The 15,176-nt window shown below is 42.0% G+C and overlaps 1 protein-coding gene across 1 annotated transcript in view; it reads left to right on the plus strand.

Annotated features, from left to right (window-relative positions):
* spon1b (spondin 1b) overlaps window positions 1–15,176 on the plus strand; it is a 105,000-nt gene that overhangs the window by 35,678 nt on the left and 54,146 nt on the right. Inside the window, exons 4-6 of the mRNA XM_083763933.1 lie at window positions 4,241–4,314; window positions 7,075–7,194; window positions 7,347–7,495. Coding sequence (XP_083620059.1) covers window positions 4,241–4,314; window positions 7,075–7,194; window positions 7,347–7,495 — 343 coding nt within the window. The remainder of the gene's footprint in view (window positions 1–4,240; window positions 4,315–7,074; window positions 7,195–7,346; window positions 7,496–15,176) is intronic.

Genomic DNA, 15,176 nt, shown 5'->3' on the forward strand with positions numbered 1-15,176 from the left:
AATGAATGTTCGTATCGTACATTTGTACAAACATCAGTAAGTGAAAGACCAAGTTTTCTTTGAAAGACAAAAATGTGATGATCACTTCATTAAAAACACATTTGCTTTATTTTGAACAGAAATCTTGATCTGAACAGAACTCTTGTGTGTACATGATGTGCCTCTATCCAACATCATCCCCAAATGTACTTGTGTGCATACGCAGGTGATTGACAGTTATTGTGCACGTTGTGTGTGCGTAATACATTCTGTGTTAGGTCTGATGAGCTCAGGCCAAATCTGATCTTTGATCTCCGGAAAAGCCTCTGTTTAGGTCTAGGAATGTTTCCCCAGAGCGACACACACACACACACACACACACACACACACACATGCATGTGCATGCACACACGCACGCACACACACACACACACACACACACACACACACACACACACACACACACACACACACACACACACACACACACACACACAGAGTGCCATTTTGAAGATACGTTTTACAATGGGGTAATACATAAATTGCCCTCGCTCTGCGCACAATCGTATTATGAAAGGCATATCGGCCCGTGTTGAACGCACACACATATGGCATACGGGGTTCCTGAATATTTTAGCATTGTGGGAGTGTCCATATGTTAATTTTTTTCGCTTTGCGCAATTTGCTATTAAGCCCCTTGACCTAAAAACACTCAGCGCATAACGATTAGACGTGGGTCTGACCACCTCATAAACGCAAAAAGCACCGTTTGATTTTACACTTGAGCGGCTCTGGGAGGCTGCTGGAGTGTTGCCATGTCTGTTTATTGTAAGCGGCTTCTTTTTCTGTAAAGTTGCTTGTAAATATTGGTAGTTGACTAGTTGTACTAGTTGTGGTTGCTTTTCTTGTTTCTAAAGTGGTTATTTGGGCTTTTCTCCTAATGTTGTTTAAACCAGTGATCCTCACACAGCACATTCCCATGTCAAGGATCCCCAGATGAATGCATTTGCCCAACTAAGGACGGCTAATCCAAAAATTAAATTACTTTTTTCCAAGATTACTTTTGAAACTAGCAGATCTATACCAGCTCACAATGCATCACATTCATTCATTAAAACTATGAACTCTGACTGCAGGGGGATATATATAATGATCATTATAACAATGTGCAAGAACATATTTAAAAAGAAGGAAGAACTTTATATTTGTGGACAATCAAAATATGTTTTTTTATTTTAATGTGGTGTCATTAAAATTAATCTGGATATGGCAGACTCACTATCTAGAAAATAAAAACATGGCACTTCATTTAAAATAGGTTACAGACCCCTGTTATATGCGCTTATTTTTATAGACCTATTTACTTGTTTCTATGAGACTCTTTTTGCGTCTTTTTTTTGTAAAATGTTGAGATTAGAAACGGCCATAATTCTTTCATTTCTCAACCTTAAAAATAAATAAAAACATCTCCATAATCCGTGGGAAGTTTGCTTTCATATGCTGTATCACACCCGATTCAAGTGTTCTTCAATAAAATGCTAAGAGCGAAGACCATATACCATCGGGGCCACAGGCACAGCATTAAGCAGCAGCATTCAACTCATTCCTTCATCATGACTTGAATGAAATAAAATATAATAAACGTTATTTTACTGGTGTTTTAATAGAAACAAATTATTTTGAGGCATAAAGGTGACAGCATGCAGTGCAATAGGATAATTAACCGAAATGTGACAAAGTCATGTCATGTCTTCTATGGTGCCAGCCTGAAGAAATGTAATACCACGATCCCCAAAGTGCGCATTCCGTATGTGACATCAGCTGACTGGTAAAGAGAATAGTACGGACATGTTGATTGGGTACGTCTCAAACACTCCTTAAACACACCCATGACTAATTCAATGCCGTTTTGCGCAATCCACGGGGTGTCGAAAGCGCTTCTTAACATGCCCAAAATTGCAATATGACATACCACACTCCCCCAGCTCATAAAACTGTAATATGATTAGTAATATTATTTGAACTGCTTAATGGAGCCCACAGAGTCCAATCTCAGTGTTGTTGTGCCTCAGATCTATCCATCTCTTTATACTTTAATTCCTTCCCAACCTCTCCGGATCCGGCAACCATCATGTTGGTTTACCTGTCAGCCTCTGTGTGCTCTTTGTCAATTGCGTCTTAGTTATAACGGCACTCTTTTAATCCACAGTTCGAGTTGCTTTTTCATCTCTGTTGCATTTTATTGATTTCATTTTCAAATACTGACCATCTAAAGTGAGAAAACATAACTGAAACATAGTAACTCAAAAGATTTTCTTTTGTTTCACCTGAACAGGTTTTTTTTTTTTTTTTTTTTTTTTTTTACACTTTATTTCATTACCTTATATCTCTGAGCTTAATTAGTTTGGGACAATGTGTAATGTGAGACTCATTATTAAGAATAATGAATCCCTAGGTGAAGCAAGACATGCGAGAAGGAGCAGAGGTCCTGCTTTACCCTGAAGGATTTATTTTCCAATAATGTCCACACAGTACATTATTATGATTATTACACGGCTACTGTACAAATGAATTATATAATTCATTCAACAATGACTATTGGCCTAGAAGCTTCCTTACAAGCTTCTGAGACAGGAGGACAATGGTTTGTTATAAGTAGCAGACCATATACAGTAATATGTCTTGATTGAACATTGAGAACTCGAAGTATTCAACAAAACCATCAAATAAGCAAAGAGTTAATTTATCAGTTTTCACATAATTCTGTGGATTTGCATGAATCCTGTAGACTGGATTTGAACATTACTGTACTGTAGGTATTTGCTGGAATCTCTACAAAACATTTCTACCACAGGCTCAGCACTTATTCTATTCCCATTGTGACAGGAACAGCTAGTCACTTTGATATGCTCTTTGACAGTACATTTCCAGGACTTCTTTCATTTTTGGAAGCCTCATTTCATTTGAGCAGCCGGCTTAATTTATAATCCATCGCACATATGGTGTCACTTGCCAAAAAAACAGATCTACAAACAAATAATGCGTTGCATAAATTAAGCATTACTTTCTCCTAGTAAGATAGTTCAGTTTTTTCTTCTTTTTCTCTTCTTTTTTCATGCTTTTCTCCCAACTTACAGTAGGTACTTCCTTGGCCTACTGACAGCACTGGACACGCACGCACGCATGCAAGCACACACACACACACACACGCACGCACGCACGCACGCACGCATGCAAGCACACACACACACACACACACAAACGCACGCACACACGCGTGTAGGTGGATCACTAGAAAAAATAAGAATGATGTGACCCACACAGACAGATATCTGTATTTCCAGGACATATATAATGTATACATCAGTTGTGTTCTTCAATCTCATAGCCAAGCAGTCAAAATATTGTGTACACTGTCACTGTGCCACTTGGAGACTGTTAAAGATTCATATGGCCAATACAAGACACAACGGTTAACAAGGTGATATACCCCTTCATCCTCTCTGGGATGTAGTGGAGTAGAAGTAAAAGTATTGGAAATTGTAACTCAAGTAAATTACACATGCCTCAAAATTGTACTTAAGTACAGTACTTGAATAATAATAATAATTAAATGTACTTATTTACTTTCCACCACTGCTGCTGTGCATCATTCAGAGTCACTGAGGAGGATCCTACATTCACTCCCTCTTTACGGAGTTGTAATTTTACTACAGGAATTTTATTTGACCCTGGAAGACACGGAATGAAATCCACTTTAACCAGTTTCTATGTGAAGAACAGCCGTGTTGAGACTCAAAAAGGCATTTTTCACATCAGACTCCAAATGGAACTAAAACGCATTTAGTTCTATTTGGAGTCTGATGTGAAAAGATGTTACCGTATATGCCACACATATAACACCTACCTCCTAGGAGGTAATGCCTATACATTCCCCTCACTCCGTGCCCTATCTCTGTCTGCACGGACATCGGCTACGTTTTATGTCCCAGCTGCGTGATGGCGTGTCACGAGGGGGCAGAGAATACCACACGTTCACACGGCATCTGTGAAAAAAAGATGTGCACTCCAACTCCATTAGGATACCCCAAGGAACCCATTACCTTTGGCAGTCTGTGAAAAAAAACATGCTTCTGGAATGGGGGGGAGTGGGGGGGGGGGGGGTGAAACAACAACTATGGTATTAGTCCTTTAATTCATCCCCTCCTCGACCCCTCTCCTGTATTCGTTTCTCATGCTGTCTGTCTGTCCATGTCTCCAGGGCCAGTATTGTCCAGAAGAGAATTATCTATTTCCAGGATGAGGGCTCCCTCACCATTCCACTGTGTGAGAAAGGTAATGACAGCCGTCCGTCATCCACCTGCCGTCGTCGCCTATCCTCGGTGTTATGCTTTGTCTGCTTGTCATCTGTCCATTATCCCCCTGTCATCCCTTTCTTTAATGCCATTTCACATATAGGTTTTCAAAAGGAAGTGTCAAATGTCTCAAAGCAACAAAGAAAGAATTACATAGTCGACAACAAAACGCAGCGAGGGCTATATAGATCTCTTTTGCGTGCTCTGTGGAATTTAAAACGCCACAATGAACCTACCGCATGGTGCGGCAGTAATGCTTTCATGTTCCCTGTGATTTTATAGCGGAGGGAAACACCACGTCAGCATTGGAGATGTGCATGCTCCTCGAATAAACACAAAAGAGTGGCAGCAGAACACTTCCAGCTACCCACACTGATTGCTCACAATCACTGAGGCATTGCAATGTTCTTGCACCGCCGGTTTTCAAGCACACTGTACCTTGAGGGACCCTTTTATTTCAAGGGACCTTCTCCAACTTCTTATGGAACAGCAAACGTCCAAGAATGAGCTTAAAAAAAAACTGCAGAAGCCGGTGGATAAAGGGGGTCTGGGTATACCCAATCTCTTGCTCTACCACTATGCCGTTCACCATGAGGCATATATGGTACAATGGTCCCTTCCACCGGATAGGGCCCCGCCGTGGTTTAGTCTTGAGAGCGCACTTTGTGCTCCTGACGCCTATTGAATGTCTCACAACTAAACTGGACTCAATTAGCAAATCACACCCGATTATGTCTCACATTCACTGGGTCTGGGGGGAAATAGCTCGAAAAAGCTCGTCGTAAGTTCAATCCCCATCTCCATTGGTCAGCTGGCATCTGGCAAAATCCCAAACTTTGTATAGGTAAAAAAGCCCTTCCTCTGGGACCCGTGCTATCGACGGGGTGTAAAGATGTTGGGAGACCTATACCAAGAAAACAATTTGAAATCATTTGAAGAATTAAAAACAGAATTTGGCCTACCACATAATCACTTCTGGCAGTACTTACAACTGAGACACCTATTGGAGAAAACCTTTGGTTCTCTCACATCACCCCCCCCCTAAAATTGACACAGTGGAGAGTATTTTTTTAATGTTCGGATTGGGACATGAGGCTTCTACATACTATGCCATGTTACTAGATGCATCTGACCAGTGTAAATCCACACCCATGTTGCCATGGGAAAGGGATTTAGGGATTACAATATCAGATGGTGACTGGGCTAGAATTCTTAGGAATGGAAGGAAAATGTCAAGAGAACTACGTTACAAGGTTGATTCAATTCAAAATTATAAATAGAATATATTGGACACCATTGAGACTGTTTAGGGTCGGCTTGACTGATGATGGTCCTGAATGCTGGAGGTGTCAGGATAGAGACGGTACACTTGTACACAATGCTTTGGGGCTGTTCCAAAATTCAGGAATATTGGACCCGCTATACATGAAAGACTGGAGAGAATAGCGGGCCTACACATTGCTTTTTCACCCAGTCTGTTCATTCTGGGGGATCCTGTCATACAGGCTGCTCAATAGACTGGACGACTATGACTCAAAATGGGGCTTTTACCATATGCATTTATCAGGACTCTGAGTAGTTTCTAGCTCTGAGTGAGCTCTGAACGGGCTGCAACGTTGGACAAATATATTGAAGAAATGTCTGGATTTGGGGCTGGGGTGGACTGCGGGATATTTCTGTGCATCTGTAGTATTGTATTGTTTTGTTTTGTTTTATTTAGTTATGTGTTTATGTTTTGTTTTTTGTTTTTTTGTGCATCTGTAGTATTGTATTGTTGTATTGTATTGTTTTTTGTGTATTTCTTTGGTTGTCTCTTGTCAATGTTTTATACATATGGAAGAAAATAAATAAAGTACAAATCATTAAAAGAAAAAGGAACCTTCTCCAACCAATCCAACATAGTTTTGCGGTTTTGTGGAAGCTATAGCGAAGCTGACCCCGTTTTGGAGTTCTGGCCAACTTTACCCAATCCATCTGATCTCATTTACGCATGGTTTTTGGCATTCTGTTCTCAGATCAATTTAACGATGCATTTTTAAGTGGTGCAACCACTTCATTACGGAGGTACTAGGCGACTAGGACACACGAGTGAAATTACTGCTGCCGGAACGAAAACATCATGAAACGGCGCTATACGACAACTTCGCTTTTGTTCACTTACGGTGGCCGGTTAAAGCCCAAACCACACCAAAGGGTCGGGTCAGGGACAAAACGTTTTTTTAAGGTAAACCACACCAATGCAACTTTTTGAGTTGCAAGGAGTTGCATTGGTGTGGTTGACCTTAAAAAACGTTTTGTTTCCGACCCGACCCTTTGGTGTGGTTCGGGCTTTAGACTGAGCTTAGGGTTAAAGGTATATTCAGTGATTTCACTCAAAAAACCTTAGGTTTCGTTTTTGGCTGTGGGACCCAGCCTTTCGTCCAATCAGGATAGAGAGTCAACAACGAAACCTACGTTTTTTTTACCCCCAGGGGTTAACTGGGGACAGGGAGGAACTCCTTATATGGTCAGCACACTCTATAATAGAGAGGATTATCACAACAAAACAAAAAAATAAGTGAAATCACTGAATATACCTTTAAGGTTAGGGTTCCCGGTAGTAGTAGGACAACGTGCCAAACGCGACGTCGGACAGTGGCTGACAACAACGTCAATATGTAGGAAATGTCCAGTAGGCTCCAGTGGCTATAAGTATTGTGTGTTCATGTGTACTGCCATGTGTTGTCTTGTCTCTCTATAGAGCCTGTGTTCGGCGCGGCCACAGAGAGTCCTCTGGATTGCTGTGCCTGTGGAACCGCAAAGTACAGGCTCACCTTCTTTGGCAACTGGTCTGAGAAAGTTCATCCTAGAGATTACCCCAGTGAGTTCATTGTGTGTGTGTGTGTGTGTGTGTGTGACTATGTATAACAGAAGATAGAGAAACAGTAAGTGGTGTTTGCAGGGAGCATACTGAGAAGATTCTCTGCATTCTAAGTTATACACAGGCCTGTTGTCCTTCCTTGTGTCCTATAGGACGAGCTAACCACTGGTCCGCTCTGATTGGAGGGTCACATTCCAGAAGCTACGTCCTGTGGGAATACGGTGGTTATGCCAGCGAAGGAGTCCGCCAGGTTGCTGAGCTAGGTTCTCCAGTCAAGATGGAAGAAGAGATTCGACAGAAGGTCGGTAACACAAGACCTTACTTAAGCTAGATCAGGGGTTTTCAATTTTGACCACCATCCTGACTAAGGTGTTGTTCAGACGAGGACGTATTTTGCGTTACCCGCACAAGTACTTAGCTGATCTGCCCTTTCTGCCACGTTTTGGGGAACCGGCTCTTTTTTAAACCGGCTCCCAGTGTGACAAACTTCGGGGGGCGCTACTTTGTCATCTCCGTGTGTACAACGAATGCCGCCTATTTGCTGAAACGGTGACACCATAGTCCCCTCGCCCCCTCCAAACTAACCTCACGTCGCCAGGCTTTCCACCTCCAAAACAACTGATGGCTGCGTCCATGATCAGCCAGCTTTTTTTACAGCAACATGATACGTTATTTTTTACTTTAAATGATGCAGGTTTATGACGAGCCAGCTCACTGGTATTAATTGCTTAATGGTTATTTATTAATGTGTATATTGCATGTGAAGGAATGGTGTTGTTTGACCGGTAGTGTAAAGGGAAGCCTTTAATATTGTTTTATACATTTGTTCCTGAAGTGCTAATGGTTTATTTCACCATAACCACTTACATAAGTATCACGGCTATTTTATATTTGCACATAATGTCTATAAATAGCCTATCTGCAGCCCGTGAGCTTGTAGATGAGCTATTTTTAGATTTTAGATTTTTATTGAAGGCACAGCCCCTTGAGATGCAACATCTCATTTTCAAGAGGGACCCATAAACAGACAAAATACAAAATAAATAAAGTAAATAAATACATATATACACGAATAGCTTGCTCACCCTCTTCCACCTACCCCACCAACCACCACAACATCAGCACAATGGAGATAAGGTCACAGTGCAAATACATCAGTGTCATTATTGGTTACCATCAGGTTAGAAGCATAGACAAGTTGAGTCTAGACGTGAATATAAGGAAGTCCTGAAACTACTAAATGATGAGATGGATCTTAGAGATAGAGGGAGATTGTTTCGGAGAACAGATATAAATTATTTTTTGTTGGTTTGCATCCACACAGATGTAAAATGAACGTAATAATAATAAACGTGGGCCATGAGATATAAGTCTACAGATTTTCACTATGGAAGCATTACATTTATAATATCTTCTCTGACTCAACAAAAGCCATTGATTCACCTTCAACTATACCGTCGATCTCTGCTGCATTTCAAGACACCATCTCCACTGTCTTTCATGTCATGTTGTGTGAAATGCATATTTTACAATATAGGCTACATCAACATACATGTCTATTCTAAACGGCCCGAGCCGTTCTCGTGTGCAAAGCGTCTAAGAGAAACATCGGGACCACCACTATTGTGTTCGGGTGGGTCCATCATATATCCACCTGACACAATGATAGTGGTGGAGTTTAATGCACCATGCCATGAGTTAAGATGATTCAAATCTAGTTTTCAAAGCATTTTATTTTATCACCAGTAAAGAGCAGGCATATCATTTGGCAAGAACCACAACACCATCATTATTATTTTGTGCTGGATAACGGCCACATTTAAATGCTTCAACTATTTCCCATGGACCAAACAGGACACCTGTTCCTCCCTGTATATGAGTCTGGAGTCGGGCCCATAGGCAGGATGAAAAGTGGCCGTTAGTAGTTGCCTTGACAGACACATCCATCTAGCCAATCAACGTAACACAAAGCTAACGTCACCACACAGTGCGCTAGTCTGCTCCTCATTGTTATGATGCAGAGAGTTGAACCCAATTATGCAGAGTAACCACAGACAAGTATAGCCGTTTAAGGATTTAATCAAAAATAGGAAACAAAAATCTTACACTGCAGTTGAACGCAGGAAAAACCAGGAAAATATCTTACTTCAGTAGAACACAGGAATCAGGAATGGCGGAATGACAAAAAGTCAACAGAGGAGAGAAACATGCATCGGCAACAACAAACTATGAACTGACACTGAAGTTTGCAATGAGTCCAGTCTTATAGGGGGAGGGTTGATTGACGAATTATTCACAGGTGGAATGACGAGGGAGTTGGAGACAGGTGAGTGAATGTGACTGCAGAGTGGAAGGGGAAGTGGGAGTTGCCAGGTCTGACAAGGTCTGTGGAGAGGTTGCCAGGTCTGGCAAGGTCTGTGGAGAGACAGATCCTAACACTCATACCGTGCTAAAAACAACAAGTTCTGTTATAGTTTGTACTTTATCCGTGAGTGAGAAATGTCGGATATATGTCAGTCTATATCTAAAATAACTGCTGTTCTTATCATTTCTGTGTAAACTTGTTGCGTTGAGGGCAGCCATTGGTGTTTTAAAGATATTTTTTTTGCGGCCTACGCCTTTTATTGATTTTTGAAGGGACAGACAGTAGGCTGACAGGAAACGGGAGAGAGATGGGGGGATGACATGCAGTAAAGGCCGTGTCGGGTCCGGGAGTCGAACCCGCGGCACACTGCGACTGGATTACCAGTCCGGTGCCCAGACCGTTACGCTACGGCCTGGGCCAGCCATTGGTGTTTTGAAAGTACTGCAGCATGAATGTTACGTCACCATATACGCACACATGAACCAATCAGAGGCTGCTTTTCACTGTTGTACAGACAGCCATTGAAACGCAGTCACTGATTGGCCCCGGTCATTTTCTGATTTCTCCCGCTTTTGCATACCGGTACTCTCTGCCAATGAGCCCGACTCCAGACTCGTATGCGGGGAGGAAGCGTCAGTGAATCCCCGCTATGAGTCTGGCCACGCCAGGTTAATGGACCACCTGCACTAACTCAGATTTGTTCCTATACTGTATATGGAGATCCTTGATGCCACTGCCATGTCCATGACACTGACATCATGGTCCTGCCATGTGATAATGTGTACTGCGAAGTACTTTTAATTGGTACATAAAAATAGAGTGATAAAATGTGTTGGAGGCTAGTGTGTGCGTTGAGATTTTGACATGCCGGTTGTTGCGCTTAACTTGGCCACAAACAGTTCGAAAACCACTGCGCCACACCAAGGCATCATGGACTGCTATTCTGTCGTCTTTGCAAATTCCCATTAAAAAGTTCTTTAATGAAGACAAATCCGTACTAACCTAAATGATTATCTGGCTGTATAGACCAGCCATGCAGCCAGCCCATACATTCCCATTAACCGACTCACAAGAACAAATTGATTCCTGTCACATTGAGAAATTCAACCTTTTACAACCGCGGCGGGGCTATTGTAAATGTCAGTATCATGTAAATGCATAATTTCCATCTCTGAAAGGTTGGGATTAGATGGATTTCAGTCTGTAATATGAGTCCAACTGTAGTGAGAATCCCTGCACTATAAAAAATAAAATAAAAAATAAGCCAGTGTTCAAAATAACAATATGCTGAGCCAAGACAAGATCAGCAAAATGTCTCCAGATAAAGTCAGAGAGCACGGCCTCTGCATTGCGCTTCTCATCCCTGTCAGTGCGTAGAGAGTTGAGGTATGATGATTGTTATTGCTTGCTGGGTCCCTCCATCTACTGTTAATGTGTGTTGTCAGAAGCCATTACATCACAGTTTGAAGTTAATGAGGGGTTCTGATGAAATGAGGAATGCAAATTGTGGCAAACGTGCATCTGCATGTACTGTACATATCCGTTCTTCTCGCACGCTCTATTTTTTCCTCTTGTCACAATGGTGGTTTAATGGAGAGGGATGGTGTGAAAGTTCCCATTTCCACAAACAGTATGGGGGCCAAGGCATTTACATACAGAGAGTGGGCTTTCTTGTACCTTTCACCTCATTATACGTTTCATTAAACCAAAATGCATATCTAGACTGAGCATGCTGCATAGTTGCTGTAGCTGGTAAAGTGTGTGTGTGTGTGTGTGTGTGTGTGTGTGTGTGTGTGTGTGTGTGTGTGTGTGTGTGTGTGTGTGTGTGTGTGTGTGTGTGTGTGCATATCTGTGTGTGTGCGCATGTGTGCACGGCATGCACGTGTGTACTGACTTATCTTAACATTGCATGTGGCCTACTGCACAGTATATGCTATATACTCTGTATGTCAGTACTTGTGTGTGTAGCTGTGTACAGTACAACATTCTGCATAGACAGCACAGGACACCATACCTTTTGTGGTGTGTGTGTGTGTGTGTGTGTGTGTGTGTGTGTGTGTGTGGGGGGGGGGGGTCGTGCTTGCTCTGCAGCACCCTCTCTCCTAGATAGTGCTGAAAGGTGCATCATAGCAGTTTATAGTTGAACAATAGTGTGTTCTTAGAGGTCTGACAGTTGGGTGTTTGCCTGTCAGTTTGAGTTTGGTCTGTTATGTGGAGACATCGGAGGCCGAAGGACAGGCCTAACTCCTCTCTTGGCCGGCCTTGTCTTGTCTCTGGCACTAAAACACTACCCTGACACAAAGGAAATGTTATGAGGAATGAGAGGGTCTGCGAGTGTACTCTGCAGCCTGGAATGCAAGCCATTGTGCCCGTAGACTCACTGACATGCCTTGAGTGGGCCTTCTACTATGGAATAGTAGAAGTCTAGTGGAATAGACGTCTACGGAGAGCTTGCCGGTGGTGCTGGGGTGGTGGTGGTGCTGGTGCATAACAGCTACTGGCACTAAAACACTACCCTCTGACACAAAAGGAAACGTTATGTGGAATGAGAGGGCTCACGAGTGTACTCTGTACGGCCTGGAATGTAAAGCCATTGTGCCGTAGACTCACTGGCATGTAGGCCTTCTACTATGGAATGTTGGCTATTAAAAAGGGGAAAAAAAGGTGTGTGTGTGTGTGTGTGTGTGTGTGTGTGTGTGTGTGTGTGTGTGTGTGGACTAGATAACGATCAAAGAGAAAACACACTTTAATTAGATGGACAGTGCACCAAGTTTAGACTGAGTGGGCCATAATTATGAATAATAATAGTGATATTGAAGATAGTCTTATTTTGTTGCTTTTTCTTTGGGGGGGGGGGGGGTTTCATAATAGGCATGTTCGCTGAATGACTAGGCCTAATCAGAAAAAAGTTATTCAACTGGTTAAATATATATACAGTAAGGAATAGTAATCTTACAGTAGTGGTACATGATGATCTCCACTTATACTGGAATAATACCAGAGCAACTGATATCTCACACATGTACAGTGCATAAAAGGCGATGCAGAACACAACATGTTTTCTGTGTAAGCACTGCTAAGAAACACACTATTGTGTGTTTCCGTCAATTTACTCTAGCTTCAGTCACTGTGCACTTAATTGCAAAGAGGCTGCTGTAAAGCTGGAGCAGAGAAAAGTTGACACGGGTCAATAATCCCCGTCTTAGCTGAGAATCTCAACCATCCGGGGCAGCGATCGGCTGTGGTGATGTGAAGACAAAGCCTTAAGAGATAACTCTGTAATTACAAGCTTTAGAACCTTTGCTTTCCTAACTACTAACGGCCTATAAGCCCTGACACAAGACAGAAAGAAAGACAGACAGCCATGCAGGCAGATACACAGTCATGCAGTGGGCGACGGCAGCTGGGACTTTCTGACTTGGCAGTCACCTGAATACCATACCGTCTGTGATAAGAATCCGAAATTTATTTTTAATTAAAACAAATATTTACTCGTCGTTCAGTCAGAAACATGACTGAACAAGTAGTAGTTTAGTCTGATAACTCACAAATAGCTTGAGAACATTTTATTAAAAAAAAAAAGTGTTAATATTATATTTGATCTTGGCGTTCAGTTCAGTACATTACTCAGCTCTGCTCAGCACGTTAGCAGACAACCATTTAAGAGCAGGGAGATCAATCGCTGAATTCAGCAGTGTGTTATTTCTTGATAATACAGACCGTTGTCTAATACAGACCGTTGTCTAATCAAAGCCCCAGAGCACCTGGCTGTGGATTTTATTCTGTTTCCAACATGACAGCCATGTAAACAAACGCACAATAGACTCATTTTGGATTATGGAATATGGAATAAGTAAGACGGCAGTAGTTTAGAAATAATGCCCTCCAGGATGATTAGACACCTCGACTTTGTCTCAGTGTTTAATTCTTATCTTGCCAAATACGTTTATAAGCGTATTTCGTCCAAAGGGTGAGAGCTGAGCAAGCTATCTGTACATGTGTGTATTGTGTATCGTATACTGTGTATACGACCCCCCCCCCCCATATATAGTAGAAGGCTAGTAGAATAAACTGAACCCTTACGGAAAGCAGAGCTTACTGGTGGTGCTGGGGTGGGTATCCGGAGAACTCGCCAGTTTAACAAGTCGTCGCGATTTAGTGCATTTTAGACACTAAAACACACTAGAGAAAGTAGGAATGCTAAAGTTTAAACACCAAAGTACCAAAACAATGTACATTAGTAAACAAAATCCCGAAATGGTAGGCCTATACTTATCATTGATATTCACATACTCACCTTTTTTATCATTATCTAGCTGACCATTTAGTTGCACAAAAGAATTTGATCACTTTGGAAACCAACTATAACATCTGTGGGTTTGACATACTGCACTGATGAAACAGCATGTTAGCATAACGATGAAGACATTGATGAAGAATTATCGCCCCGGCGACTTGGTAAACTGACTTGCTGCAACGTTAAGTGGCAGCAAGAGGAAATTTAAAGATTCAGCTGACCTTAACCCATTCTGAACGGGAACCCATTTTGGTGTTAGCGTCATGTTATGCTTTAGCTATTGAAAAACAGCAGATCTACAAGCTCATAGCGCGCCACCGAGTGGCGCGATAAGAGCTTGTAGGTCTGCTATTTTTGAAAAAACGACTGACATTTTTAGAATCTGATCTCAGGTCAGAATGGGTTAGTCAGACCAGTGTGTGTCCAGTGGAAACCTGATCTCAGGTCAGTAGAAATGGCCAATTTGATCAGTTGCTTGACACGTCACACACTGTACATCGCCCACATAGAGCTGCACATGCGTGTAAACCTCTCGAGTGTATATGCCCAACCTATCCCGTAGCAAATAGTAAGTACAAAGAGCAACTGGACAAGGCTCAACATGCAAAAACCTGTGGAAAAGTATGTGTGATGAAGTTCATTTGAGCAAATCCTCCAGGCACAGCTTAACTTACTCCACTCCCACCCCAGCAGTTGATAACCACAGTTCCGCCTTAATTCGAAGTCATGGTCTCTCTCTCTCTTAAGTCCTGGCACTAAGCGGCACTCACAGGTTTTGACATGCCAAAGTGCTTGAGTAATTTTAGTCAGATCACTTACGACTGCCAAAGTAAAGTGTGCCTACAACAATAAATAAAGTAGAAGTGCACAGACTGATTACGTATTACTTGACGTTGTAAAGATAAATACAATTTGAGTTTTATTTTTGTGCCAGTAATGCTATTTTTGGAATATCACTTAGGAACATAGAGTGCACAGTATTGGCAAGTAAAGTAAAGTGATTTACTGATGATACTGATTTAGGGGAAACGCCCAAGAACCACCCAGAACAGTGAAATTCCACCTTTTTAATGTCACAGCCCGCTTAATGTACACGGGAGGGACACTAAATTACACGGCACGCTCAGTTACATGGCATGTCTAATTACTGTGAAATGTCACACATATACCAGAATATCGTATAAGTCAAGGTAGTGAAATGTGTGGTCAAGGAGTAAAATCGCAACCTTTATAATACCATGGCACACTGTCGGAGAGCAGGGACAAAAGAAAATCCATCCATGGTACGCCTAATTATAACTCGCTCTGAAATGTCACATA

Source organism: Protomyctophum parallelum (assembly GCF_964188405.1).
Source record: "Protomyctophum parallelum genome assembly, chromosome: 4".
NCBI classification, from domain to species: Eukaryota; Metazoa; Chordata; class Actinopteri; order Myctophiformes; family Myctophidae; genus Protomyctophum; species Protomyctophum parallelum.